This window comes from Euleptes europaea, chromosome 7, assembly GCF_029931775.1.
Source record: "Euleptes europaea isolate rEulEur1 chromosome 7, rEulEur1.hap1, whole genome shotgun sequence".
NCBI lineage: Eukaryota > Metazoa > Chordata > Lepidosauria > Squamata > Sphaerodactylidae > Euleptes > Euleptes europaea.
Window position 1 is genome coordinate 18,224,243 of NC_079318.1, and position 27,806 is coordinate 18,252,048.

Below are 27,806 nucleotides of genomic sequence, written 5' to 3' on the forward strand. Positions count from 1 at the left end.
GGGGAAAAAGTAACTGTGTAAAAATTGTTGTGAATCCCCTTTAAAATGAAGAGTTGCAATATGTTTAGTAATAGCAACTACTAACCAATAGCAACTGCTAACCAAACAAATTAGCTTGTAAGAGAAAGTAAAATGGAATTTTGGGGAAACTAATTTGATCTGGCATTAATGCTACTCTCTACATTCCATGGGAGATAGTACAACTTTACAACATTGTCGCCATAGAGAAAAAAAAGTTATACCTTTAGATCTTTAGGAGGAATTTACATTGCAAAATACAACCTCATTTCCTTACCATATGTAAAAATCTGCTTAACCCATAGAAGGTGACATTGATATTATTACAATATCTGATATCCTAGAGAAAGACAAATTCCTCTAAGCTGTCCAGTAGTAGCCAAGATGTCTGCTCAGACTGATTCTTACACATCAAACCTGTTAGTAATAGAAAATGACTAATACATGTCAGAACTATTAGTCAAAACTATTTTTTTTACATGTCAAAACTGTTAATCATAGAAAATGAACCCAAGCATTAAATGTTCTCAAACTGGTAGGACCAAAGTATACAGACAAGTGTTAATTTACTTAATTATTATAGCCACAAATCTTGAAATAGGAACAGAAATCAAGAATTGCAATATTAAGTGCTAAAATCCCTGTAAAAGGTTATGAGTTCTTGCAGTTCTCTCTTAATATTCTCATGTGACATTAACAGTGCAATCCTATGCAGAGTTACTCCAGTCTAAGCCCATTCATTTCAATTGGCTTAGACTGGAGTAACTCTGCATAGGATCGTACTATAGGTGGAGTAAGTGGTTATTAAGAGAGCAATCCTAAACAGGTCTGCTTAAAATCTGGGCTTACTCCCAGGAAAGTGTTCTTAAGATTGCATTGAATATTTTCAAAATAATCAACATATTGAATAATGCATGCATTATCATTAGGCTTTATGTGAACTAGGCTCTTCATATAGCAAGATTTTTATAACAGAATAATTTCATACCATCTAATATCCTTTCTTTATTGATATGCATCTATATTGCTTAAGAAAAAGTGGAAACAATTCAACAGCTAAGCAAAAGTTCCTTTTGTCAATCCTGGTAAACTTTGGGTAAAGTTGTAGCAATCTCCCTCCTGAAAAAGAGAATAGAAGAGTTACAGCCCATTCCTGAGCCTTCGGCAACCGGGGGAACCTCCAAAGCTGTTCCTTGGCCATTGAAAACACTGTACGCTCCATTGGCGTACTGGGGCGAAAGGGGTCAGGAAGCTGCCTACTGGCAGCTGCGCCCCCCGGCATGCCCCAGGAATGCCCCTGGGACTCCGGCGCAGGGATTTGTGCCAGTGGGACACCGGCAGAAGGCCCAGCTGGCGTCCCTGGGCCGCGCTGCTGTGGCAGTGCTGGGAGAATGGCATCCGGGTCCCCCCGCTGGCATCCTTGCTGCCCTGGACGGTGTAAGTGGCACTTTTGTCTTTGAGGCTCAGGAATGGGCTGTTAGATAGGATAAGCACATCCTCTGGTCTAGAGCATGCAGGGTTTGTTCATTATTTTCAGTTGATCCCCGACCCCCATCTGCCCTGCCAGCCTATTTGAAATTTTTAACAGTTCCCACCTATAGCTGAGCCTTTTTTCTAGCCAGGATGAATGCTCTCCCATCATTGCTCTCAGTCATTTTGAGGGGCTGCTATATGAAGATCTTATTCTAGGACAGATATTGTGGATATTGATGGAGAGAGCTTGAAACATTGGATCATATGATATTGTTTTGCTCTTGGTATGATCTATATAGAGTGAAACGGCGGGATCCAGTTCTGAGGAATTTAGTACCTGTTGACAGAACTAAGATTGTACCATTTCTATTAAAAGATGAGGATTCGAGGATTACTTTAGCCATGGCAAACTTCTTCTCAGTGGTGATTACACGGAAGGAAAAGATGAACTTTTTTATGGGGTTACAAAAATTTATAGGGTTAATCTCAAATTTAGAAATAAAGCAGAATGTAAAATATATAGTAATATGATGATGATGATATTTTAGTATGGCCTGACTTCAGACCTTAGGTCAAATGAGTTGACCATTAAAAACAAACAAATCCCAGTAAACCAACTTTTCTCATACAACATCCTTCAGATTTTCATTTTAATTACGAATGTTTATGTTTTAAAGTAAATCACCTGTGTATAAATTTTGAGTTTATATTTGGATCCAGTAACAGGTAACCCCACAGAGTCTTTCTGGGCTCTGGTTATTACATAAATAAATAAGCCCGTGTGAGTGGGCAAATTATGGCCTGAGGGAACTTTTCATTCAGCTGTCAAGGTGTTTCATGATTTGTCATGAGCATCAATCACCCAGTTGGATGGCAGCACCAGCCACCAGGCTGCTGCTCCCCCAAACCACTGTATGATGACACTGTGCACATTTCCCTTTTCCTGTATTTGTAACCATCATTTTATATGCTGCATATTGTCAGTTAACCAATTGTCCACAACAGCATTTCTTTTCTGGTGCTATTTCAAATGATGAAATCCGTGATATGCAGAATGATGCGACCATATTTTAGTATTTACTTGCAATTTGAACAGAAGTTTCAAAATCATAGGATATATAATATGCCAGCCTTTTGGCACCAGAGAGTCTTGCACAGTAGTGAAGTGGGTTGACTATTCTGCTTTGTGAGAATTGTAGCATTTATACCCATTTTCCATTACTTCTCACACATGCCAAGGCCCACATAAGGCACAGTGTAAGAGAGAAACCCACAGTATATGGCCTTCATTCCCAAGTCACACAGTTCTGGGGGAGGAGGCCGAACACTGGAGGAATTCTGCATTCAAGTTAGGCACTTGAAATTATAATTGATTTTGAAAAAAACAATGGCAAGTACAACATTCTTGGTTTGTTTTTATGAACTTCAAAGTGGAACAGAAGCAAAAGGTATTGAAAGCAATAGGAAAATTCCTTTTGCTGAAACTATGCAAAAATATTTCAAGTGAGCAAGATGGAATCCTTATTCTTCATGGGGTTGTTTGTCTTTTAAAAGAAGCGCACAAGCTTTTCTCTGTAAACATTTGTCTCATTGTGCTTGTTCTCAAAATAGGAGGAATTGTTAATTGAAATAAAGAGAACGATTGTAAAGCAAGCAGATACAAACAGGCTAATTGTTGCACTAGAATGTCTCTGTTGTCAACCGTCCCGAGTTGCATTTGCAGTTCCATTAGTCCCAGTGGTATTTGCTTTTTTTTAAAAAAAATTGGGAACCCATGAAGGAATAATGAGCTGCCTTCTTGGGGTTAGTGAGGAGTCAGCACAAATTGTGGGAACAAATAACAGTCAGACAAGGCAGTGTTTTATAACATTGAGGCTGCAATCCGTCTTTGGGTTCCTTCAAAGCTGGGCTAATAAAGGCCCACTTACAATCCCCAGCAGAGTACAGTTTAATTAAATTTGTCCATTAGAGGATTTCTCCCCCGCCCGTACACATTCTTGAAATTAATTCTGTTTTCTGCTTGTCTCTTTTCCTTTATCAAAGATGCGCTGAACCTTCGAAACCGACAGGTCATCTGCATCACGCTCAAAGTCCTGCAGCACCTGGTTGTGTCAGCTGATATGGTGGGGGAGGCCTTAGTGCCCTATTATCGTCAGATTCTCCCCATTTTAAACATCTTTAAGAATATGAATGGTGAGTTATCCTAGCAGTCCCTACATCTCCCAAGCCTTTTGGCAAAGAGTGGCTGGAGGCAGGGTTAATTAACAATGTCATTAGGATTTACTATTGCACATAAACTCAAATACACTTGGCACCCTCTCCTCTGTTATTCCCTAGGGATGCAGCAAAATTAACTTCTTCATTTATTACTCCTTTCACATAGAGCTTATTCAGTGCAGTACAGAAGCACTGGAGCAGTTCTATAATCGTCCAATAATTAATTTGTAAAATTCTGTAATACTCTTTTTAATGTATTAATGGGTTGTATCCCCCCCTTTCCACAGACCAGTTAAAGATTCCCCTTTTTATCCTGCTCTGAACTTTTCTAATTGGTGAAGTTTGTTGTCATTCCTTGTCACTTAGGTACTGAATTTATTTCATTCATTCAGTGTCAATTCAGTTTTAAGGAATTGTTTATTGCAAAACCTCTAGATGCCTGTCATTATAAGGTTGTATGTATAGCTCTAGCTAAGCAGTTTGGTGCTGCTGTTGAACAGTTAAAAGATTCTAGTAATTTGCACTAAATTTTATTTAGTTCAAAACACTAGCATTCATTTTATTTTATTTTTTAAAAAAATGAAGACTACTTAATGAAGGATTACTGTAGAAAGCATGCATGCCCGTTCCTGCTAGCCATTCTTTCTAAGGTGTCATTCCTGTTTAAACCACTTAGTATATTATCTGATTAATCAGCCTTGAAATAATTACCTTGAAATTTTATGCTATTTTATGTGGCTGAGCAGGTTAAGGGAACACATTACTTGACAACCATGCTTTTATGATATTTTCAAGATGTCTGTGAAATTCTTGGTGTTTCAGTAACATATTCACTAGTACCTGCGGGTAATTTCTTTTCCACTCACATAATTTTTTTTCCACTCACATCTGTCGTATAACATTTTGTGGTATCATGGTGTGTATATGATGCCATGACAATAATAGTTACTAGAGGACTGATAATGAAGAAAATTTATGATGTTTGCATGATATTCTAGCTTAGGCAATGATCAATTAAAATAATATCTGGTGTAGCCAGAGTAACATCAAATCACATGGCCTGGGAGTAGGGTTACCAAGTCCCCCCTAGGCTCCAGCGGGAGGTTTTCGGAGCGGAGCTGAGACAGGGATCGTGTGCGCGGGAGGTTTTCAGGGCAGGAAGTTTTCGGGGCAGAGCTGAGACAGGGATCATTTGCGCGCAGCTGCACCTGTGAGATCACGTCACGTCTGGTTTACACTTGGAAATGCCAAGTCTCAATGGGCCTTTTACCACTTTTACAACCCGAAGTGCTGCCTCGTGAGGGGCCTTTTCCTCTTAGTTTGAGTGGTAAAGCGACCCTTTACCACTCAAACTAAAAGGAAAAGGCCCCTCACGAGGCGGCACTTGTAAACCGGAAGTGCCGTGTGTGCGTTGTGTACACACACATGAACGTTTGCCCCCAATTCTCAGGTGGTCAGCGGCTAGAAGGGCCAATTGCCAAGGGTTTGCCCACTACCACCCGGCACCTGGCAACCCTATCCACTACCTTCATGCTGAAGTGGTTCAGCAGATTGTACCGTCTCAGAATTCTGCCTTTGAATTCTCTCGCATGTGTCGGCTTCAAGCAACAGGCCCCTGTGTGAAAGGACCATAACCGACTAAGAAAACCTCACGTGAACAACAGTACTACTAGGGCATAGTTTCACAATAATTATGAACAAAAGAGTTGAGACATGCTTTAATATTAATTATAGTTCTATTTATGTTGTGGTATGTTGTATGCGTTGATTCTTTTTTCCTGCTTGTTCAGAAAAAACTCAATAAATAATTTTACAGGCAATCAGCAGATTTAAAGGAGGGTATCTATCATACGACTTAGGCCTTTTGGGAACTTTATTATATTGGAAAGCAGAATACTGAAATTTAATATATATTTAAGAAGTACATTTTAAAATGAATTTTGAAAATGGCAAAATAAGAGCTTTTAGAATATTTTTGTTGTTATGTATAAAATAATGGACCCTTGTTGCTATTTGTATTCTAAAGGAAGCCTCATGAAGATGGCTGAAGTAAATAAACGTTTAAAAGAATTATAATACATTATATGCTTTTTAGGCAGATGACAGAATTTATTATGCTTACTGTGAAGCACTGTCAAGTATTGTGTTGTATGCATATTAGAAAGAAAATATGAACTAGAAATTAGTTTGATAAGTGTTAGACAGTTGTACCTGCAAATGCTTTTTGCATAACATAGTCAGGTAAATGAAAATTCCATTGATCTCCTTTAAGAACTATTATATGCTGTCAAATGAAAGCAACCTTAATGGCTCATATGCATTATAAAGCAAAAACATTTTCATGTCGTCAATTTATCTTATTCAGTCATGATCAATGACAGCTTGTGAAATGCTGTGCAGATTAAACCATACAGAATATTTTAAAACAAAGCCCTGTCAATTCAGTTGTATGCAGAAAGAACGCCGCAGATTAAAAATCAATTAAATTAACTTAATCATATGTATGTTTCAACCATACCCTGAAAAAAAAAAAAGACTAAATAAGATTTTAGGAACAGAAAACTCCTGTTGTTTTGTTGTTCAATAAAATACTGGGCTCTGACGTTTCGTTTGTGGCTGTACCGTAAATTGTGGCACAGTGCTCAGGGACAGACAATAGATTGCAAAGCAAGAGAGTAAGAAGAGACAAGCGGGAGGCATCTCATTTCCCCCTTCCCCACTATTTCCTCTTTCCCTTTCCTGAATGCCCCCATAGCCGCTCCCCTTTCCTGCTTCCTTTTAAGGATTGCCAGTGACAGGTTGAGAAATTCCTGGAGAATTGGGGATGGAGCCTCGGGAGGTGAGGATTGGGGAGGGAAGTGACCTCCTCAGGGTATGATGCCATAGATAGTCCCCCTTCTAAAGGGACCATTTTTTCCAGGAGAACTAATCTCTGTCATCTGGAGGTCATGATGGGTAGTCGTATTGGTCTGTCTGTCTGTAGCAGTGGGAAACAGCAAGAGTCCGGTAGCACCTTAAAGAGGTGGGTTTGGCTGAAAATATGTGACTGGTCCAAAATCATCCAGTGAGCTTCCTCAGTGAGTTTTTCAGGTTTGTAGAATAATCTGTCTTGCCTGTTCACAGCTCCAGTCACCGGATTTAAGTATCCAAAGATTTGGCCGACTTCAATATTAGAATATAAGATAAAGCATGGAAAATGCTAGAATATCCATCAGCTCTAGGTTAATGGAGGCTGGAGACCTTTGTGGGGGTGAAGAAAGGAGAGCCAAATTAAATGAGATACTGGGAGATTTGTGCTTCGATTGCCTGGATTTTTTTATATGTCAAATCAGCCACTGGATTCTGGTTTTGGAAAGCAGCACTGGAAAAGGGGGTGCTTAACCTTTCCCCTTTGTTTTTTTTCCCTGATCTAAATTACCTTTCCTGTGATTTGACCTATGGAGCAGGGGAACATGTTAGTACCTGAATGGCGTATACACCCCTTTTCCTAATGCCACATTCCTCATTCAGTTTGCTCCCCCCATACCTATTTTGATCCTGCTTCTCATCATTGTTGGTTGCACATGACTGTTTAACCTGGACTTACTATGGCTGGTTCATGCTGTCATGAAGAAGGATCTCTAGATGACTTTGTAATCAATCCATAGCACTCCAGCTCTTTCCACATTTGGGCTTGCCTTGTTCCAGGCCTGTGAGTGACCTGCCTTGGGCATCTTTATTCTGTAGAGGTCGCGTAGAAATTTATTAAATGATTTTTTAAAATTAAAATACAATTTCAGTGCCATCCGTGTGTGGATAATCAAAGTGCTGTTCAGGCATTCCAAGGTTACTGTGTCAGGACCTTCTCTGGCCTAGTCTCAACATGGGATAAAGAGTCCTCACAGGGAGAGGAAGACTTCTTCCATGTTGAGGCTACGCCAGGGCGAGTCCTGGCAGACTTGTCCCTTTCAATTCTCTTGTTGTGTGTGTGTGTGTGTGTGTGTGTTTTAAGCTTTCAGTTCTACCTGTCGGTGCCTCAACATTCCTGACAGTCCTTTACCTGAGGATGGGAAAAGGCGTTTTCCCCTTTGTGGCAAATGTGAGTGTTCATTAAATTTGCGTATGATTTTATTGAAGCGGCTATGATATTATCATGAAAAATAAAAAATTAATGAGCACACTTTGCAGTCCAGAGCAACACAGTAATTAAAGTCTCCTCTTCTGTATGCCCTCCCCAGAAGGAACTGAGTAGCAATATATTCAAGACATACAGGAGCACCACGAGTGTACAGGAAGTAACTAAGCACCATGGAGAATCTGACATCCCTGAAAGTATTCCTAATCAGGTCCTTCACTTGCCGGCAGGGGAAGGGGGGCTTTAATTACGGCATTCCTCCTATCTGCCAAGTATGTTCCCTCTTTAATTTTCATGATAGTAATAATGCAATTGTGTGATTATGATCATCTGAAAGATTAAAAATGAGTAAACCATCACAGTTGCTGTAAATGACAAAAGGAGCAATTAAAGTTTCCCCTTATTGGCCGGGGGTGGGGGCATCCTCATGGGTGACAGATATGGGGTTCTGCTTATGAGCAGCTCCACTTCTTTTTCTGTAGCCCACCATACATATGGCTGATTAGGGAGGGGCTATGGCTCAGTGGTACAGTGTCTGTTTGGCATGCTGAAGGTCCCAGGTTCAATCCCTGATATCTCCAGTTAAAAGGATCAAGTAGTAGGTGATGTGAAAGATCTCCACCTGAGATCCTGGAAAGCCACTGCCAGTCTGAATAGACTTTGATGGGCCAAAGGTCTGATTCAGTATAAGGCAGCTTCATGTGTTCATGTGTTCCCCTGCACCTGTCCAGCGGTGTAAAGAATTCATTCAGAAGTACTGAGGCACTAAATTCCAGAGTTTGACTGGGGAGTAAGTTTAAAGGGGGGCAATTGTCAGGAGAAGCAGAAATTTATCAATGAGGCTTACTTTAAATAATCATAACAGTAAGAACTTTCCCATTGGGGTGAATATTACCAGATCTTCAAGGGGACTAAGTGCAGAGTGCAGAGTGCAGTCCTCATTTTGAGTCTTCATGCAGCTCAGTGTGGGGAAAAGTTTCTTTCATAGTGCTAAATGGTCATAAGGTAGAACCAACCCTAGGTTGGCCCTAAGACTGGTAATCAAGATGTGATGCAAACATAGACAGGAATACTGGTCCTGGATTCGAGTAGGCTTGCCATAAGCACTTTTTGTCAAGCAAGTCACTTTTACTAATTTGCTTTCACTTAAATTCTTACTTTTTTATTCTGCTCAGCAGTCTTCACATATACTTGCTATGACATTAACATATGAACACATGATTTACATGCTGAGGCCCGAAGGTTTCACTCCTCTGTGGTTAAAAGGATCTCAAGTATCAAGGCAGGGAAAAATCTCAGACTGAGATCTTAGAGAGATACTGCCAGTTAAAGTAGATAGTGCTGGAAGAGATGAACATACATTATCACAGTATGTAATGAAAAATGAAAGTGTTTCCAAAATAGTAGAAATAAAAAGAAATAAATTATGAAAATTCTTGCTTCCAAATCCTTGAAAATAACTTAAGAGTACCTGTGGCCCTGATATCTGAATTCCTGCTCAAGTTATTATTTACAATAACTATTTTTAATTACTTAATTTGCAGGGTAGGTTTAGTTATTATATTGCTGTTATATGTGAATATTTTAAAAGAATTCTCCTTTCTCCTTTCGCTTGCATTACGCACATTCTTCCTAAAAATAATTCTACAGTCACTTCTGTACACTTTGATCAGATAACTAAACCTTCAGTCTATTGCTTCCTTTTCAAACAAGCATTATATCCATTCCTAAGAGACAATCTTCATTTGTAACATCAGAGGTTCATATTGTCATAGTGACCCACTGTTCCACTAAAGATACCATCCTCCTACTTGTTTTGCAACTCAGATGCCCTGGAGGCAACAGATAACAGTTTCTCAAAATATATTTTGGGTCGAGGAGATATATGTTATGTAGTAATTCTTTTAGTATAATTTGATTTGCCCCTTCTCTTATTTGCTTCTTATTTCAGTGGAGGATATATTTAATGCAGTGCTCTGAAAATGTGTTGTCAGCCATTCAACAAAAATGATAGTGGTGCTTCATTGCTTCTGTAACTTAAAACTTTGTAAATTCAGAAGTCATTGTTCTTAATGAGTTGGGAGTATTTACTCTTCTAAAGAATATTGGAGGATAAGGAATAATGATTACTGTAACATACTTAAACTCAGCTAGATGTCGTTTTTTCTTTGCTGGGCCAACTAGGTAAGAGTGGTGTGCACACAGAATTATCAGCTTAGGGCAGTTAAAAATCCTGCAGGTCACAGTGTTCGCAATTTAATTCCAAGGCTGTGCTGTCTCTTGTAGGGAAGGAGATTTTGTACTTGGGAAAAGGTTGGACTAGAAAGAAATGGGGGGTACAAATTGCCTCTCTCACATTCTTAAATAACTGAAACGTTTGCCTGTCACCTTCAGTTGGTTTCACTCAACATTTTTGCATAGAAAACCATCATGTTTTTTATTGCATGCCTTTTACAATATTGCTGAAACATCGGAATAGGGCTTAAGAAGTTACACTGAAGAAGTTAATGTTTAAGCAATAGCTTTATTTAGTAATCTTCAAGTGAGGTATTCAACAACCCATAACATAGAATCTAACACATTTGAAGAATTATAACACTTCCTGATGATTATTGCTGTATAATTCATAATTACTTACTAATTTCTTAGTTGAAAATGCAGTATTAGCCTGTGTGAAATAGAAGTGACTCAGCAGTGATTAATTTAAATTTATTAATACTTAGCAGTTCCTTCTGATGTGTTAATAGCCTAATTAGTTCAGCATCTTAAATGACTGGGGGAGGGGGGGAATGAATTAGAAGCTTTACCAGGGCAAAGGACATGCATTCCCACTCCTTACAAGAATGCAACAACATCCCTGCCCCAGGATGTGGTGATGGCTGCTAACATGGAAAGCTTTAAGAGGGGAGTGGACATGTTCATGGAGGATAGGGCTACCCATGACTACTAGTCAAAATGGATACTAGTCATGATGCATACCTATTGTCTCCAGTATCAGAGGAGTGGTGCCTATTATATTAGGTGCTGTGGAACTCAGGCAGGATAATGCTGCTGCAGTTGTCTTGTTTACGGGCTTCCCAGAGGCACCTGGTTGGCCACTGTGTGAACAGACTGCTGGACTTGATGGACCTTGGTCTGATCCAGCATGGCTTTTCTTATGTTCTTATCAAGACCTTTAAAATTAGCCCAACAGAGTGACTACTGCTTAGTGACTAGACACAGCACTAGCACCTGATGTCACAGACCTGCTGGGCTCCCATCTTCCCTCAGCCACCTACTCTTCCCAGTCTACCTGGGACTCAGCCATGCATGCTGAGTTGGCTAACAACCAAGGTTTTTTTTTTTTTTTTTAAACTACTTTCCACCAGGTCAGGGAAACATGGATCTCCTTCCCTTTCTCCCCAGGATTTAGCAAACAAATTCTTTTGAAAATATTGTCGAAGGCTTTCACGGTCAGAGTTCATTGGTTCTTGTAGGTTATCTGGGCTGTGTAACCGTGGTCTTGGATAACCTACAAGAACCAAGACCACGGTTACACAGCCCGGATAACCTACAAGAACCAAATTCTTTTGAGTTCAATAAAGGTCCATCCTTACTGGACCTGCCCTCTCACTTTTTCCCTTGGTCCTCTTGTAAGGCCAGAGTTTAAGTGCATGTGTACCTTTTGCGTGACCCTTTCTAGCTCCCCCCTCCCTCTTATCTCTCTTTCTTTCTGTCTCTGCCCAAGAGCTGTCTTTGTTATCACTGGCCAATGCTGGTCAGTGTAACAGAGCAGCATTTGGCCCCAAACTGATGGGATTCTTACCTAATCAGTCTTCATAAAAAAAAACCCAGTGATCCTAGTGTAAAGGAACATTGTTAACGACACATAAATTCTAGAAAGCATAGATACCTGATAGCACAGATATAGTCAGGTAGAATTAAGGCAGATCCCTATAAAAGAACAGAAAAAGTATTTCGCCAGCTGACTTCAACTTATAACTTCTAAATTCTGCCCACTGGGAATGGGTCAAAGACTGAGAATTTTGACACAGAATCTCAGATTCTATCTTCCTGATTTCCACATCTAGGCACAGAACTGCCAAACTGACATGTTTATGGACTTTTCCTTAGCCTGAGGGCTCCTTCTTCAACCAATCAGAATTTGGGGTATCATCTCAGAGTTTCCCTCCAAGCTAATTCTTTATCTTCAAATCTCTGGGTTATAGGAGTTTTACACAGCAAGGGAGAAGGCCAGTAATAATCCTTCAAGGGCACTTCCCATATAACTGTCCCTCCTTTCCTGGAACATAACATGGAATCTAATTTCCCAGTTCCATCAGATAAATCTGCATTGTGCTAAAAGCGTATTTATCCTTTCCCAACAGTTGAGCATCCTGATTTATCTCCACATTAGAACACAGTTTAACCATTGGTCAAATAACACATGCTTCAGTTGACACATCTGTGAAAGGGGCACAAATGAACACTACTTCTTGTCAAGCAGGTGCAGCAATTATTGTTGAAGGGCTGGGCTGCACTCTTGCTTCAGTTGCATTCGCTCAAGGCAGATATAACTGTAGAATCAATCACCAGGTCCTCTGGGAACTCCCAGCTGTCACAAAAAGGGAGATTGGAACTATACACTGAGAACCACGTCTCTGAAAACAGCAGCCCATGTTGACCTCTTCCCTCCATAATACGTAGCCAATTTGCCTTGTACCCGACTCCAGATAACAAAACGCTGTGTGCTTCCCTATCTCACTCATCATCATTGGCTGCTGGTGGCAGGGGCAAGGAACCATTCAGTGTAAGGATGTCAGAACACACAGTAAGTTGTACTATATAATACAGGGGGGAAAGGGAACTCAGTATTGGACTGCTGGTTTCAGATGTAGTTCTGTGTTCCTTGCAGTGGTTCATTTCTTGGACTCCTGCTAGTCTGGCTTTGAGCAAGAGAATGTCACTGACATTTTTGTCTCTTACAATGTTTCTTTCCATTAATTCATTAATGTATTTATTTTCAACAACCTTAACTTTGGTGCAAGTTGCTCCCAGCAAGTGTTCTACTAGTGTTTGGGGCAAATCTGCACCCGCCTGGGGTCTGGCCTTGGCCAGTACTGCTGTTGGCTTCATTTATCTTCACCTGCACACCAAACAGTGCCAAGGAGCTAAGCATCATCTTTCTCCTTCAACATGCTGCTCTGGCAGCTAAGGGCTTGGTTACTGCCACTTGGCACCAAAGATATCCCCCCCCAACCTACCCACCCACTCGAATCAATGATGAACTAGCTTGGCAACAGCCCTTCATCCTTACATGGGGTGCTATTACATTTTTATCCAGCTGTTCACCCAAAGGGCTACAGTATGTAGTCATAGTTCTCTGCTTCCAGATGTCCTGCTCACAACATCCTTGTGAGGTGGGTTAGGCTGAGAGAGTGATTGGCCTATGGTCACCCAGTGAGTTTCATAGCAGACTGGGTACCTGTCTCCCCTGATCTAGTCAGTCTCTACTGTCTATACCGCACTGGCTTTTACTGTGCATGTGGCATTGGTCAGTTATATCCTGATGATCAATAGATCATAGCCAATTGGACTCCTTGATCTTGTGGCATTTAAAAGTGTTGATCATGAGGCTTTCTACTTCAGTTATAGTCCTTGGAGGAGATTTATGAACCTACTCTTGATTGATTTTGTTGGGTCTCATCAAGGAGGTCCCAGGTGGTGGTGATTGGAGATTGGTCATCATTGGACCTCAGTCCTTCCCTGAAAGCCAGGGACATGATCATTTGAGACTTCATGAAGACCTAGAGCTGAATGATGTCATTGTGCCAGTGGTGTCCTGTTTTATCTCTCCCTCAGATTAAAACATGTTTTCACAGCTTCTTCACTCTTTGGCCATAGTTCAAAGCAGGATATTGATGCTGAACCCAGACTAGTCACCATGTTCAACAAGTTGTGAAGGATGAGTAGGGAACAAAGATACTTGTTCTGATAGGAATCAACCTCCCCAAATAATTGATGTCTGTATATGTGGATGAAAATGGGCAAAGAGTCAAGACGGGTTTTGATCTTGATAAAACAGGCCACAAATGTAGCAAAAACCACAGAACATGAACATAATATCTGTCTGAGAATGCTTAGAGAACCATGTTGTGCCAACTTAATACGGGATGGAGGGAGGAGAGTTACTTCTATTTTCCAATGCAAGTGGCTGCTAGAAGTCTACAGGCTAGATTGTACAGAAAATAAAAACGATTGGTGGAATGGATCTTTCCTCCTTCTCCAGTAACCCCTTGTCTGGCAGTACGTATTATTTAGAAGCGTCCCTGAATCCTTTTGACAAAGATGATTCCATGTTTTAGTGCTGCCTGTTCCTTTCTTTCTCATGGGGCATGTCTAGCACAACAGCATACAAACTAGACTTATCTATATTAAACGGGTCTGTGACAGGGGATCGACCTGGACAGTTCAGTTTTTGGTCAGGTTTAAAACTCTCCACGATTGATTACATTTTAGTGCCTTGGGAATTACTTCCAAATATATCGAAATTCTCAGTTGAGATGAGACCAGAGAGCGACCACCTTTCCCTCATTCTTCAGTATGACATCGCAACCCCTCAAATAAGATATCACCAGAAACACCTAGATGACGCTATAGAAGGGGGAAGAAGGAAAGTTAAATGGGGATATCAACTTAATAATAGGTTTGCCTTACGGGCAGACTCAGACCATGGAAGGGCAATTCACCTTAAATTTTTAAATAAGCCTGACGAGGAGGCGACATATCTAAATCTTTATGAGGAACTAACCCAAAGCCTTAAACCCTTCTTATCAAGACCCAGCCCGGACCCTGTTATCTCAGGGCCCCGATCTAAAAAGTGGTTTGATCAAGATTGTGTAAAAGCTAAGAAAAACTCATGGGCAGATTTTTCCATGGAGGTTTAAAGAAATTTCTGCACTTGGAGTGGAAAGGCACATTTTTAATAGAACTCCTTCTGCAAAACAGGTTCAGTCATTTCCAAGGAGTTATGTTTATTTTCTGTATGGTGCTTCACTTCTTGTGAATGTTTTGTAAACACATATGTTGCATTCTAAAGGGACATATGGTTTCCAATTTGTTTCGCTTCTTAAAGTGACATATTTCTCTGTTAAATCTGCAGCTAAAAGTGGCCTTCATTTAATGAATCAAATGGTTTGTATTTATTTGTCACACGTATTTTGAATTAATATACTCAATTAAAATCTATTCTCGGGAGAATATTTCTAAGAAAGACTGCACAAAATTGCTAAGCTCTGAAAAATTGGTTGTGCTTCATCTGCACCTGGCTTTCAGATTTTAGAGGGGGGAAAGGGAATGTGATTAAAAACTGAGGAACATCCCATTGCTCAGATCTGTCCACTGCCAATTCTAAGTTACATACAATCTTTCAACTTTCTGAAAAGTTGTCACACATTAAATACAAGTAGTTTATCACCTATGTATTTTCAGATGTTGCTGGATAATTTAGGGTCACATGATTTATTCCAGAATAGCTAAGTTGTGGCCATCAATGGGACATGAATGTGCAGTAGAAGCGGTGACATGTGACGCTTCAGTGAATGATGATTCCTCTCCACTGTTTTGGGAGATGTGCATTTCCCCTGTGTGGAGACCAGCAGAGAAGAAGCATGTCACAGTTTTTGTCAATTGTCCCAAGTGCCTTAGGCCCAGTGATGGCATTCTCTGTATTCCCTATGAAATAAGTGTCAAAGAGCTCAGAAAACCTGAAAGGTCTCTAAGCATTTAATGATGGTCTAGCATACTTGACTTACAGCCTGTTCCCTGTCAGGATTAACACAAGATCCTAGTTAAGATCAATATCAGAGGCCTCTGTGCACTCCCATATTCTGAGGTATGCTTGGCTCTGACCAAAGACAAGACCTTTTCTGGTGGTGGCATCTTGATTGTGAAATTCATTCCTCATAGTGGTACATCTGGCTTTAGCCTTATTAAGCTTTAAGCACTATGTGTAGGCCCTGACCTGGATAGCCCAGGCTAGCCCAATCTCATCAGATCTTGGAAGCTAAGCAGAACTTGGAAGCTAAGCAGGGTCAGACTTGGTCAGTATTTGGATGGGAGACCACCAAGGAATACCAAGGTCATGACATTTAGGCAGGCAATGGCAAACCACCTCTGCATGTCTCTTGCCTTGAAAACTCCACCAGGGGTCACCAAATTCAGCTGTGGCTTGACAGCAAACAACAAACAAACATATGTTGGGCTGCCAAGCTCCCCCAGGGCAGCAGAGGATCCCACGTCCCAAGGTCCCCTTTCCCACTGACACTTGGAGTGGCGGTTGGAATATTTTTTTTTAAAGCAGCCTCATGTACTCCCTGGAACTTCTTACTGGAAGTGACAAAGAGTAGCTCTAGGAATTGCCAGAAACTCCATGGTAAAACCATACAGTTTCCAGCAACTCCTAGAGCTACCCTTTGTCACTTTTGGTAAGAATGTCTCGGAAGTAACTGAGGCTGCATTTTTTAAAAATTCTCCTGCCACGCCCACACTGCTCAGGTTTTTTTCCTAGTTCATCTTCATTTTTATCTGCTGTGTCCCAAGTGTTTTTCCTCCATTATTTTAATGAGCTGTTTCTATTTGCTAGGGTTTTTTTAAATTGATTTTTACATTAAATTATTTTTACATTTTTAGCTATTGTATTCTGATGATGCGGCATTTTGATGATGTTGTGAGCTGCCTTGAGCATTTTATAGAGAAAAGGGGTCAACAAACATTTTAAATAAATAAACACTGCAGAAGTTCATAATTCTGCGGTTCAGCATGCGGTCCTCTAATTCAGCCACCAAAGCTCTTATAATTTGAGCTAGATAAAACCTTCTCTGTTCCTCCCATCCCATCCTCCCATTTTTCTGGTGGTTGCTGCTGACTGCAATGGTAGAGGAAGCAGGGTAGGTCTCCCTTGTACTGTTTATCCCCAACGCCTGAAAAATAACAAACCCTAAACTTGCTTTCCAGGCATTAGAGACACAAATTTCCCTCTTGTCCCTGATGCTCTACTGGATCACTCTTTGTGGGTTGGAGAGAGGGTTTCAGCTTCCATCATGCTCTTCACAGTATCATTAGGAGTGCAGTTGGGTCAGACCTATGCTTTGGGGGTGGGGGTGGGATGAGCTATTTCCCAACCTTTTAGGAAAATAGCTTGGTTAGCTGAGCCCAGTTCCAGCCTGAACCCCCAAGGTGCTTTCACACATATGGAATAATGCATTTTCAATGCACTTTGCAGCTGGATTTTATTGTGTGAAATGGCAAGATCCACTTGCAAACTATCGTTAAAGTGCATTGAAAGTGGACTGAAAGTGCATTATTCAGCATGTGTGAAAGTGCTCCCAGAGAATTCACTCATTACACTCTTTTACTGCAGTCTTCCATATTCATGTTTTAAACAAGAATACAATTTTGTTTTTTTTCAGTGTTTTCTGCCATTTTGAATACTGTTCCAGGAAGGGAAAAAACAACAGAAGTCTACTGCTTCTTTGTTTATATCATATACTTTTTGTCCTTTGTATCTCTTCTTATAGGTAGAAATATTTGTGATTACTACAGTTCTTACTGACTGGGTGATATACTGCCAAAGTTACCTGTATGATACATTCAGCCCCTCTTGCTCTATGTGTGAAAATCCTGGTGTATGTTCTAGTTATACCAATAAATCAGCAAGTGTGCTACATAAACCTCACCTGTAATCCATGTATTCAGGTCAAGAGTTTATGGGTGAAATACAGCACATTTCTGGTTTTGCAGAAATAGACAATGGAGAAATTACTATCGGCCTCCTTGCTAATTTTGTCCCAAGATTAATTGTCTTCATTACTAGAGGGGAAAAAAACCCCTCATCATTTCCACTCATGTATCTTTGCTTCCATTTCAGAAATTGGATTTTGCTATGCCCTGTCTATCTGATTAAAGAAACTGCTGCTATCAGAACTCTTTTGGCCATTATAGGCACTTAAGACTGTAATGAATTTTTCTCTTAGGCTTCCATTTGATCTTTTGTCAAAATTCAGGCAAGATAAGTACATATCCCACACACATGATGAGCATGTCAGCAATATACTTGAGGAAGACAGGTGCTAAAGACAGGCAGTTATCTAAAAGCTCATCTGGAGGTCATGTTTGTAGCCATTGTTGCATCATGGATTTGGTGGTGGTGATTTCTCAGAAAGCTCTCTACAAGCACAGTCCTGTGAGCTGTAGCTTTAGCAGGAGTGGTACAAATGTTAGTCTGTAGTATTAGTAAGCAGAGCTAATACACTTAAACATTTGTAGCTTGCCTTACTGAATACATTTCTCAAGGCAGCTTGCATCAACACACAGGTGCACAGTACACTATTGATGCTTTACATTCTAAAGATGATCTCTCATCCTCTCCTACCTAACACGAGCTTTTTTTCACAGTGGTATCCTAAGAAAACTCCCCTGGGAATAAACCCCATTGAACAGATGTCAGTGGGGTTCTCAGTAGACTTGTTTCAGATTGCTCTGAAATAAGTCCTTTTTATAAAAAGGAAGTAAAAGTCTATATGAGCAAGAAAGTGCCCAGATTCATGCCAGTTAATGACACAACACATTTCCTGGGCAACGAAATCGAAAGCCTTACAGCTGGGTCACCACTTACAGAACTTAGTATGCCCCCCCCCCCATAATAGATCACAGAAGATGGGTGGAAATCGTGTGGGAGCCATGTTGATCTATTGCAGGAAAAAGCAAAAGCCAAGAGTCTTGAGTAATAATGCAATGCTGAATAAAGTTATACCCCCTATGTCCATTTAAGTCAATGGTTTTAGAACAGTGTAACTCTGCTTAGGATTGCACTGTAAGACATTTATTGTCCTTTGGCCTCGAGTCCAATTCATCAGATGCATGAAGTGTATTCTCAGTCAGCAAGGTTTTTATATGCAAAGGAAGGGGGAGGGTATGAGCAATGGGTTGAAAGCCCTAGTTTGTGACATTTTAATGGAAAAGTCAGAGTATACAGATAAGCATATGATGGGTAGGGGTGATGGTTCCTGTGGGTGAATGTAACTGGAATGACAAAGTAAGCACTATATAAATATATCAAATGTATCTTAAAACATGCAAGGTTTTCAAAACACAAATTCTCCCTGAGTACTCTATTTGTCATTGATATGCTGCCGGGTTGGATTATGAGTTTACTATAGACTGTGTGCTACTTACTAGGAAACAGTGAATACAAGCAATTCGCTGAGTGTTGCCATAAGGAGCAGAAGGAAGTAATTTTAGTAGCGTTTTTCAGGATTACTTCTCAGTATAATTGTTCATATCTTTCTAGTTATACATGTTAGAACTATTGCCACAGTCCTCAAATGAGGAATATCAATGGAACACCTTAGGGAGGAGACTTCTGCGGAGGGCGGGGGAGAGATTAGCATATCACTTTCTCTCCTTGCACCAATGGAAATCTAGGCAGGATCCAAGCCTATGTCTCCTATGCAGTAGTTTTGTTTGTTTTTTAGTCAGAAACAATAAGCATTCAGTAGGGAATACCATTGACTTTGTAGCACAAGTGATCGCTTTTCTTCTTATTGATTCCTGTAGCACATTTTTCTACAGAACTCAGAATTAGAATGCATGTGTAAAAAAAGAGATTCCAATTAAACTACTTAGTTCCTTACAATATCAATATATCTAATTCTCAATATGGTCAAATCTGTGGAGTCATGAATGGGCAAGACACATCTTTCTACAAAACTGAGAAAAGCCCCAGGATTACAGAAAAATCAGAAATATTAAAGAAAATTAAAAATTGGGGCATTAACTCGAGGGTTGCCAACCTCCAGGCAATAGCTGGAGATCTGCTATTACAACTGATCTCCAGCCGATAAAGATCAGTTCACCTGGAGAAAATGGCCGCTTTGGCAATTGGATTCTATGGCATTGAAGTCGCTCCCCAAACATCGCCCTCCTCAAGCTCCACCCCCAAAATCTCAATCTCAAAATTTCCCAACCCGGAGCTGGCAATCCTAATTAATTCCCCCCCCCCCCCAATAATAGATGTCGCGCCTGTAGGTTTAAGAAATAATTCCCTCAGTGGCTGTTGTTAGCAGTCTCACGGTATTGCCAGTCTTCAAACCTTTGTTTCTGTCAGTAAAAGGCAGGGGAGCGGGCCCTTTCCAGTGCTTTTTTGGGTGTTTGAGGAAAGACTCTCCAGGGCCAGGCCTGCCAGCAACCACCAGGTAACTTGCTACACCTGACTTGCATGACTCACCCAGGCCTAGCTGCTTACTACTGTTCAACAGCAAGCACCCCATGAAAGGCAGTGTGGTGTAGTGGTTAGAGTTTTGGACTAGGAACTGGGAAACCAACTTTTGGATTTCTATTCTGCCATAGAAGCTTGCTGGGTGACCTTGGGCCACTTATACATTCTCAGTTTAACCTCACATGGTTGTTGTGAGAATAAAATGGAGGAGAGGAGAATGATGTCAGCTACTTTGGGACCCCATTGTGGAGAAAGACAAGGTATAAACAAAGCACATAAATTATAAATGTAACTGAAGATGGGTACAAATAAAAGGTAGCTTCGCTGGTGTGTGGGGGAAAAAGAGGGAAGCAGGGAAAAGAGAGGATATGGGGCTGCCAGGAGGAGGCAAAGAGGAAATATTGTGGGTAGAAGGGATACGAGTAGGGTGGTCAGGTCCCTCTTCGCCACCGGTGGGAGGTTTTTGGGGCGGAGCCTGAGGAGGGCGGGGTTTGGGGAGGGGAGGGACTTCAATGCTATAGAGTCCAATCGCCAAAGCGGCTTTTTCCAGATGAACTGATCTCTCGGCTAGAGATCGGTTGTAATAGCAGGAGATCTCCAGCTAGTACCTGGAGGTTGGCAACCCAAGATATGAGGAAAGTGAGATGCCCCCGCAATCCTTGTGTGTACCTCAGAGTGCAACTTGGCTCAGCCTGGTGGTTGACACTGTTCAATTTGGCGAGACTTTTCCTGTCTCCCAGGGAAGGGAAGGAGAGAAAGGTGAAGACAGGGGGAAGATAAAGGTGGATTAGCTGGTAGGTGGGAAGAAGAGGAGGAGGTAGGGAAAGGGGAGACGCTGTGGGAGTTTTCAGGAAAGGGAAGAGGAAATATTGGGGGAGGGAGAAATTAGATGTCCCCCACAAGTTCTTGCAAGTCTCTCATTTAATATAATCATAAACTTATAGAACTAGAAAGGGCCTGTTAAAAGCCATGGCAACCCGACATCTATATAAAGCTGGTGTGGACTTGGAAGTATCTGATGCTATATTTGAAATGGCTTTTAGAGTGAGCAGATGCTAGACCATTGCCTACATGTGGACCAGTAGCCAGTTACTGGGAGGCTGCCACAGGGCTGTTGGTTGCTGAGAATCTTGCATAGAGTGCTGGACTAGGAAGATGTGGACTAGGAAGGTGAAGCATAGTGCATTTTGTATTCTTAAACAAGAGTGCCCACTCAAGCTCCCTTAACACAAATTAGTTCTGTCACGTGTTAAATGCCAGATATGTACTCTATAAAACATGGGGACTGACCGTGCATTTTAATAAAACAAAATTAAAAACAAAGAGTAGATCACGCAAGACTGCTTTTGAGTAATTGAGCATTAAGGTAAATTCTGAGTCTTCTACGTGAGATATTATCCCCCAGATAAAAACCAGAACACATTATGTGCTAGCAAATAACGGGCCTTATCCAATGGGACTTCCCTGCTTCCCCCTTCTGTTGAAGCCCGCTTAATGTTCCTGAAATTTTGTTCCTGTGGAGAGATGGCAAAGCAACAGAACAACTTTTTACCCAGTTGCCTCTGCTGTGCTTGTGTACCGATGGCTCATGCTGGCATGTTTTTACTTTTGATCTCTGGCCACAGACTGGAACTCTAGATCTGTGAATTCATTTATTAACTGATGGGGGGGGGGAAAACAATGTAAAAGGCCTGTTCGTTGTTGCCATTGTGGCGTAGTGGTTAAGAGCCGTGGACTCTGATCTGGAGAACCGGCTCCACTCCTCCTCGTGAAGCCTGCTGGGTGACCTTGGGCCAGTCGAAGTTCTCTCAGAACTCTCTCTGCCCCACCTACCTCACAAGGTGTCTGTTGTGGGGAGAGGAAGGGAAGGGCATTGTAAGCCAGTTTGAGACTCCTTTCAGTAGAGAAAAGTGGGTTATAAAAACCTACGCTTCTTCATTGTACTAGATTGCAGCCAACAATCCCGCTCAGTTAAGGATGACACATGCTATCAACACAAAGTGCTGCCCACTGATTGAGGAGCCTCCCGTTTTGTGGGAAACCTTGTGGTGATTGAACATCCCACCCTTAGCAGAGCAGCGTGATTGCTCACAGCCCAGTAAAAACTGATTGGATTGCAGAAGAAATTAGTGGAGCAGAACTTCCCCTTTCTCCAGTGTCCTGTCCTGCTGCTTGTCCTAAAAATCCTCTCTGAGAGTCATAAAAAAGGATGAGAAGCTGGAGTGAGAAAGGGAATCAGGTGAAATTAGCTAGAGGATGGGGTGATTTTTGCCTGTGGTGTAATTCTGCCTGCCTTTTGGGATCACTAAATGTCTGCCTTTGCAAGTGGTAGTTTCAGTAGCTTAAATATGGCCCCCTTTCTGGTCCTTTGAATGAGGGCCAGGAAAGCACAGAGTGTTCTGCCATCAGAACCCAGATTGGTTCTACTAAACATTATGGTGTTTCCATGTTGGTGTGTCACATGTTTTGGTTAGCCCCCAGCTTTCCAGACTCTTTTTACGAGGAAGTATGATCTGATTGGCAACCCTAGTTGTGCCTCATGGCAATAAGGTATTGTGCTGTTGTCCACAGGAACTGCGTCTGTGCTGGCCATTTTCCAGCTTTTCTACTTTCATAGGAGAGCCTGTGTGCCACTGTGCAGCTGGTGAAATAGACCCCTAAAGATTTTAAGAACAGTTGTTACATGAATATAAAACAAAACAGAGCGCTACAAAAGCATTTTTTTTATTCTGTGGGGGTTTTTTCATTTGAAAATTTCCATTTTGTACTTGCTGTCTGGAATGATTAGTCTTTCAACTCAAACAAGTAGTCATAATTACATCCAAAGCCATTATAGAGTTCTTTAAATCACAGAAAAATGTATATGGATATAAACTCATGTTTTGACAGCTGTTTTGCTAAAATTGCTGTGTTATTTGGGTTAGTTTGGTGCAAGAAATGAAGAAAAAGGGAAAGTGGTAGAAAATATATGCATTTTATCTTTCAGAAGTGTTTTGTCTGATTTTTTTCCTCCTTAACCATTCAACTGTTCCTTGCTTGACTAGCCTGAGTAGAGATTCATCAATTGCAGGAAAACAGGCCAATAACTGGAGAGTCTTATCAGAAAAAAACAAATGTGCATATATTAAAGTACAATACACATATAACCCATTTCAGGAGGTATGTGTGTGTATGTGTCCTCAAAAGGTCTCATGGGTATCTGCTCTCTTCTATTCTATCCCATATTTCAGGAACCCTTTACTTGTATATTTTTAAATTCTCTAGCTGGCTGCATGTTCTTATCCTTTTTAGAGCCTTTATCTACCCCATTTCTTCTACTCTCCGAAAACAGCTGACAACTGCTTTTCAACCCCAACCTCATAATCTGTTCTGTGGGGATGGGATTTTCTGCTGCTAGTGCTGGATCTGAGCTAGCCCCAAATCCAGGGCTTTCTAAAAAGTATTTTGGAAATACTCTTCTTCTGTCCTGTGCAGCTGCTGCTTTGGTTCCCAGACTGTGATCCTCCAACTCTTCTGCCCCTGAAATAAAGCCATTGAAAGTGTAGCAACCAAAGCTAACAAGTATTTAAAATGTATTGCAGTGCCCCTTATATTTTTAGAGGTTTTTGCATTGCTGTCCTAGCCATGGGCTTGCTCCTTCTTTACGGTATGTCTTTTTCCAAAAATGTTTTGACCTTGCAATACATGTCTGCCTTCTCACCTAACCCAACAATGGACATCTTGTCTCTTTGTGTGACCTTGCATGGCCTGAGATTACCCTGCAATACTGCAGATATGTCTCAAGAGTCCCTCCCCATATCAGACCTTTACACCCTGTAATCAAGCAATTTCTGCCTGTAAGGCCATCTCACTCTGTGTGAGCAAATTTAATCCTTTAACACATAATCCTAGGGTGGCTCAAGGAATAACCTGTAAATGATGAGAACGAGTAGAAGAAAAATGCAGCCCCCCCCCAACAGCATATGCACAACATTAAAAAAAAACAAGAACAATGTCAGATGGATCCTAGGATTTGCGAAGGCCACTACTTGTATGCTGGATCCTTGCCCATCCTGGCTGCTAAAATAATTTAAGGACCACATGAACAAATCCTTAACATCTATTACAAATCAGCCACTATCTCAGGGCACCTTCTCTTGGCCATGGAAAGTAGTGGTTATTTGGATGCTACTTTAAAAAAAATCCCTACAGAAAAATGGTGTGGCCAATTATTGCTCAGCCTATAATCTACTCTTTCTGGGCAAAGAGTTTGAGAGAGCAGTAGTGAACCAACTCCAAGTCTTCTTAGATATCTCATCTGCTCTAGACCTAATAAGTCATCTGCTCTAAAAGTGACATATTGTTAGCCACTTCACATTGTATCCCTCTCGTATCTGATAATTAGAGGCATACTTTCTTTTTTTTTTAAAGTTTTTTGCTCTGGATATCAGGGAACTGAAAAATATCAATATTCCTGGTTTCCCGGGTGTCGTGGTACAGGCGAGGAGCCAGGGCTGTAAACTGTAAGCGTAGTCTGGGGAACAGTCCAAGGTCATTCACAGTGAAGGCAGAGTCCGAGATATCAATACAGGCAAGGGAAGTCCAAGGTGTTAGTCAGAGCCAGTCCAAGAAGTCAGGATACCAGGAATCCAAAGGATAGCAGGGAAACAAGGCCGGTACACCAGGAAGTTGGTGACAAGTTGCTTGCACAACAGCCAAGCCTAACTGATGGCTTAGATCCCTTCCCCTGCTGCTGTAGCAGAGCCAGCTGATGCTGATGAGGCTGAGTTCACAGGTGGTGCTTCAGCCCTGCTCTTCCTCATCACTGCTACTGGGGAGGTTCCTGTGTAAAGCCTTCAGTCTAGCACTCTGCCGTCTCTGCTGCATTGCCAGATGAACCTGTTTTCTTTTCTGCTAAAGTGGCCTTGGCGAGGCCTCTGGAGACACTGCATGTTGCAAGGTGTCAGGTCCAACTGGAGTCCTTGAGCTGGCAGGCTGCAGGCATGGTGAGTCATCTCCTGACTTTGGCTGATCCTCTATTCTGGCCTCTACTTCCTCTTCGTCAGAGGAGGTCTCTGCAGGCTGATTCTCTGCAGGCTGACTCATGACACCGGGTTCCAAATACCAGACCATTATTTACTATGGGGAATCTTTCCTGGGGGCTGGAGGGACTGTTTTTAGTTACTAGCAACAAAATTGCAGCAAAGCTGTTGGTGCTAGGGCTGTCGATTCGGTTCGTCCCGAACCGAAAAACAGCTGAATTTCCCCTGATTCAGTGGTTTTTAGTTCGGGACGAACCAAACTAAAAAATGGCGGGAAAACGGGGGAGCTGAATTCAGCGAGTTCAGGAGTTCACAAATAAATTCGGCAAATTCGGGGCGCAGCAGCATAACTGTCAGTAAGCAGCATTCTCCCCCGGCCAATCGGTGGCCAAGCTGGGTCTTCTTCTGGCCAATCAGTCAGGATTGAGTACTGGAGGAATCAGCTGCTGCGTGGCCCGGCCAGGGAGAGAGAGAGAAATCCTTGGGGGGGTGCGTGTGCACATTCGCTCCTTTCCGTGGCTGCAAGGGGCGCATTGTTTGGGGTAGAGACCCCAAACTTTCAGCGGAGCTTCAGACGAGCCTTCTTAAGAGACCCCCCAAGTTTTGTAAACATTGGGTCAGGGGGTCCCAAGATATGGGCTTTCCCCTTTTCCCTATTGGGATGAATGGATCACCCGATCCTGTATGCATCTCCAGAGCGGCAAATCCAAGGCAAAACCTCCCGTGCTTAAATAGAATCGTATTGGGTTACCCAGTCCTCCCAGCCCCTCCTGATGAAACAGAAGATAGCCACAGTAAGACCCCTTTGGGGGCTTTAATCTATAATTTTTCTCCTGTGTGTGTGTGGGGGGTGGAAGCAGAGTCTGTGTGTGTGTGGGGAGGGAGCATTTTCTGTGGGTGGGGGGGAAGCCAAAGGGGGCTTTTGCCCGTTCTGCCTGGGGTGTGTATGCCCCCTCGAGTCTCTCTCTCCCTGGTTTGAGGGGGGGGGCTTTAGTTGTGTGTCCTCAGGTTTTCCCTCATTCATAAGATCGGTTAGGTCTATTTTGATGCTTGCTCAAAACTGGTTTTCAATGGTGACTTAAAGAATGCATTTGCCTGGTCCCGAGTCCGATGCAAAAGGGGAAATTCCACCCCTCCTGCTCATTATGCATAGCTAGCTGCCTCTGTCCCTTTCCATGGTTTGCAAACTCCCAGATGTCAAGTGTTGCTTTGCATGGTTGCAAACATGTTGCTTTGCATGGTTGTGTTGCTTTGCAGTTGTGTTGCTTTGCAAACTTCTTTGCACCTGCCCCACCCTTGCTCCCCGCAGCTCAGCTGTTTGTCGGGGCTGGGAGCTTTGTGCGTGGGCGGCAAGCTCTGCTCAGAGATGCACATTAAGGGTGGAGGGGACCCCTTTCGGGGCCCATATCTCAGCCCCCCTGACCCAATCTTTACAAAACTTGGGGGGTCTTGCAAGAAGGGTCCTTCGAAGCTCCGCTGAAAGTTTGGGACCTCTACCCCCAAAAATGCCCCCCCGGAGCCGCAGAAAGGCGCGGTTGTGTTTTTAATGGCTTTATTCGGCCGAATTTTTTCCCCGAACTTTGAATTCGCGCTGAATTGCACGGACCCGAAGCGGGGGAGTTCGGACTTCGGCATATCCCGAATCCTGATGGGCCGAATTCGGCCGAATCCGAACTATACTGAATTTATTTTTTCAACAGCCCTAGTTGGTGCCTGTCCTTTAAGTAACCCCCAAGTTCCAAGTGAAGTGGACCTATGGCCCCCTGAACAAAGTGTCCCCAGCCATCCTCCATTGATCCCTATAGGGAAAAGTGGGGGAAATATTTTTAAAAACCCTGTAAAACTTGAGAATGTACACCAACGTACAACTTGCAAATTGCCCGACCCAAACCAATAGGAACACTGTTGAAAGCCTAGCAAATCCAGTCAATGTTCAACCTGAGGAGCCACAGCAATGTAAAACCTGAGAATCTATGACAATGTACAACTCAAGAATCTACAGCAAAGTAAAACCCCAGAATCCACTACAAAAAAACAAACCTGACATGAAGCAACTTGAGCAAAGAATACAACTTTGCAAAGTCAAGAAAAGCAATTTAAAAGGGCATAAGCTAACATAGCCTGGCAAGCCGATACCAAGCCTGGAAAGACACAGACACTCCAGAGTGCAGAGGGGGTGGGATGACAGTCCTGGAAGCCTTCAGATTCCGGCTTCTAGTACTCCTGGTTAATCCTGAATATTTTCAGGATTTTTGGAAGCCATTTTCTAGCATCCCAGAAAATCCTGGATACCAATTTGAAACACATATATTTATTTTAAAAACCTTATCTGTATTTTTTGGCTATATTTGGCTTGGTTCTATCCAAACACACATCCCCACTATCATATTTGATAACCATTAATTGATAATTTGGAACCAGTAGATACAAATATTGAAACTTTTCTGATATATATTTTGAATGTGAAAAAAATGAACTTGAAATCTGAATTCATTAGACTTAGTTCTGATGGTTTCCATTTTGGTACATTTCATAACCTGTCAAAGGTCAAATGCAACTTGCCTTTGCATGTTATCTATGAAATACTCTCAGATACTGAATGTTATTGCAGGTCAACTATCAAATATTTACTGGTCTTAAATACCAGCCACTAATCGCTGATACCTATGAGATACCAGCAATTTTCAAACGACCTTTTGATGAGCTC

General features: G+C 41.8%; 1 protein-coding gene across 2 annotated transcripts in view; it reads left to right on the plus strand.

Annotated features, from left to right (window-relative positions):
• PACRG (parkin coregulated) overlaps positions 1-27,806 on the plus strand; it is a 312,655-nt gene that overhangs the window by 159,750 nt on the left and 125,099 nt on the right. The window contains exon 4 of one of the 2 annotated variants that reach the window (XM_056852939.1): positions 3,535-3,684. The exons of the other annotated variant lie outside the window; for it this stretch is intronic. Within the exon in view, the coding sequence (XP_056708917.1) occupies positions 3,535-3,684 (150 nt within the window). The remainder of the gene's footprint in view (positions 1-3,534; positions 3,685-27,806) is intronic. 2 annotated transcript variants of the gene reach the window in all.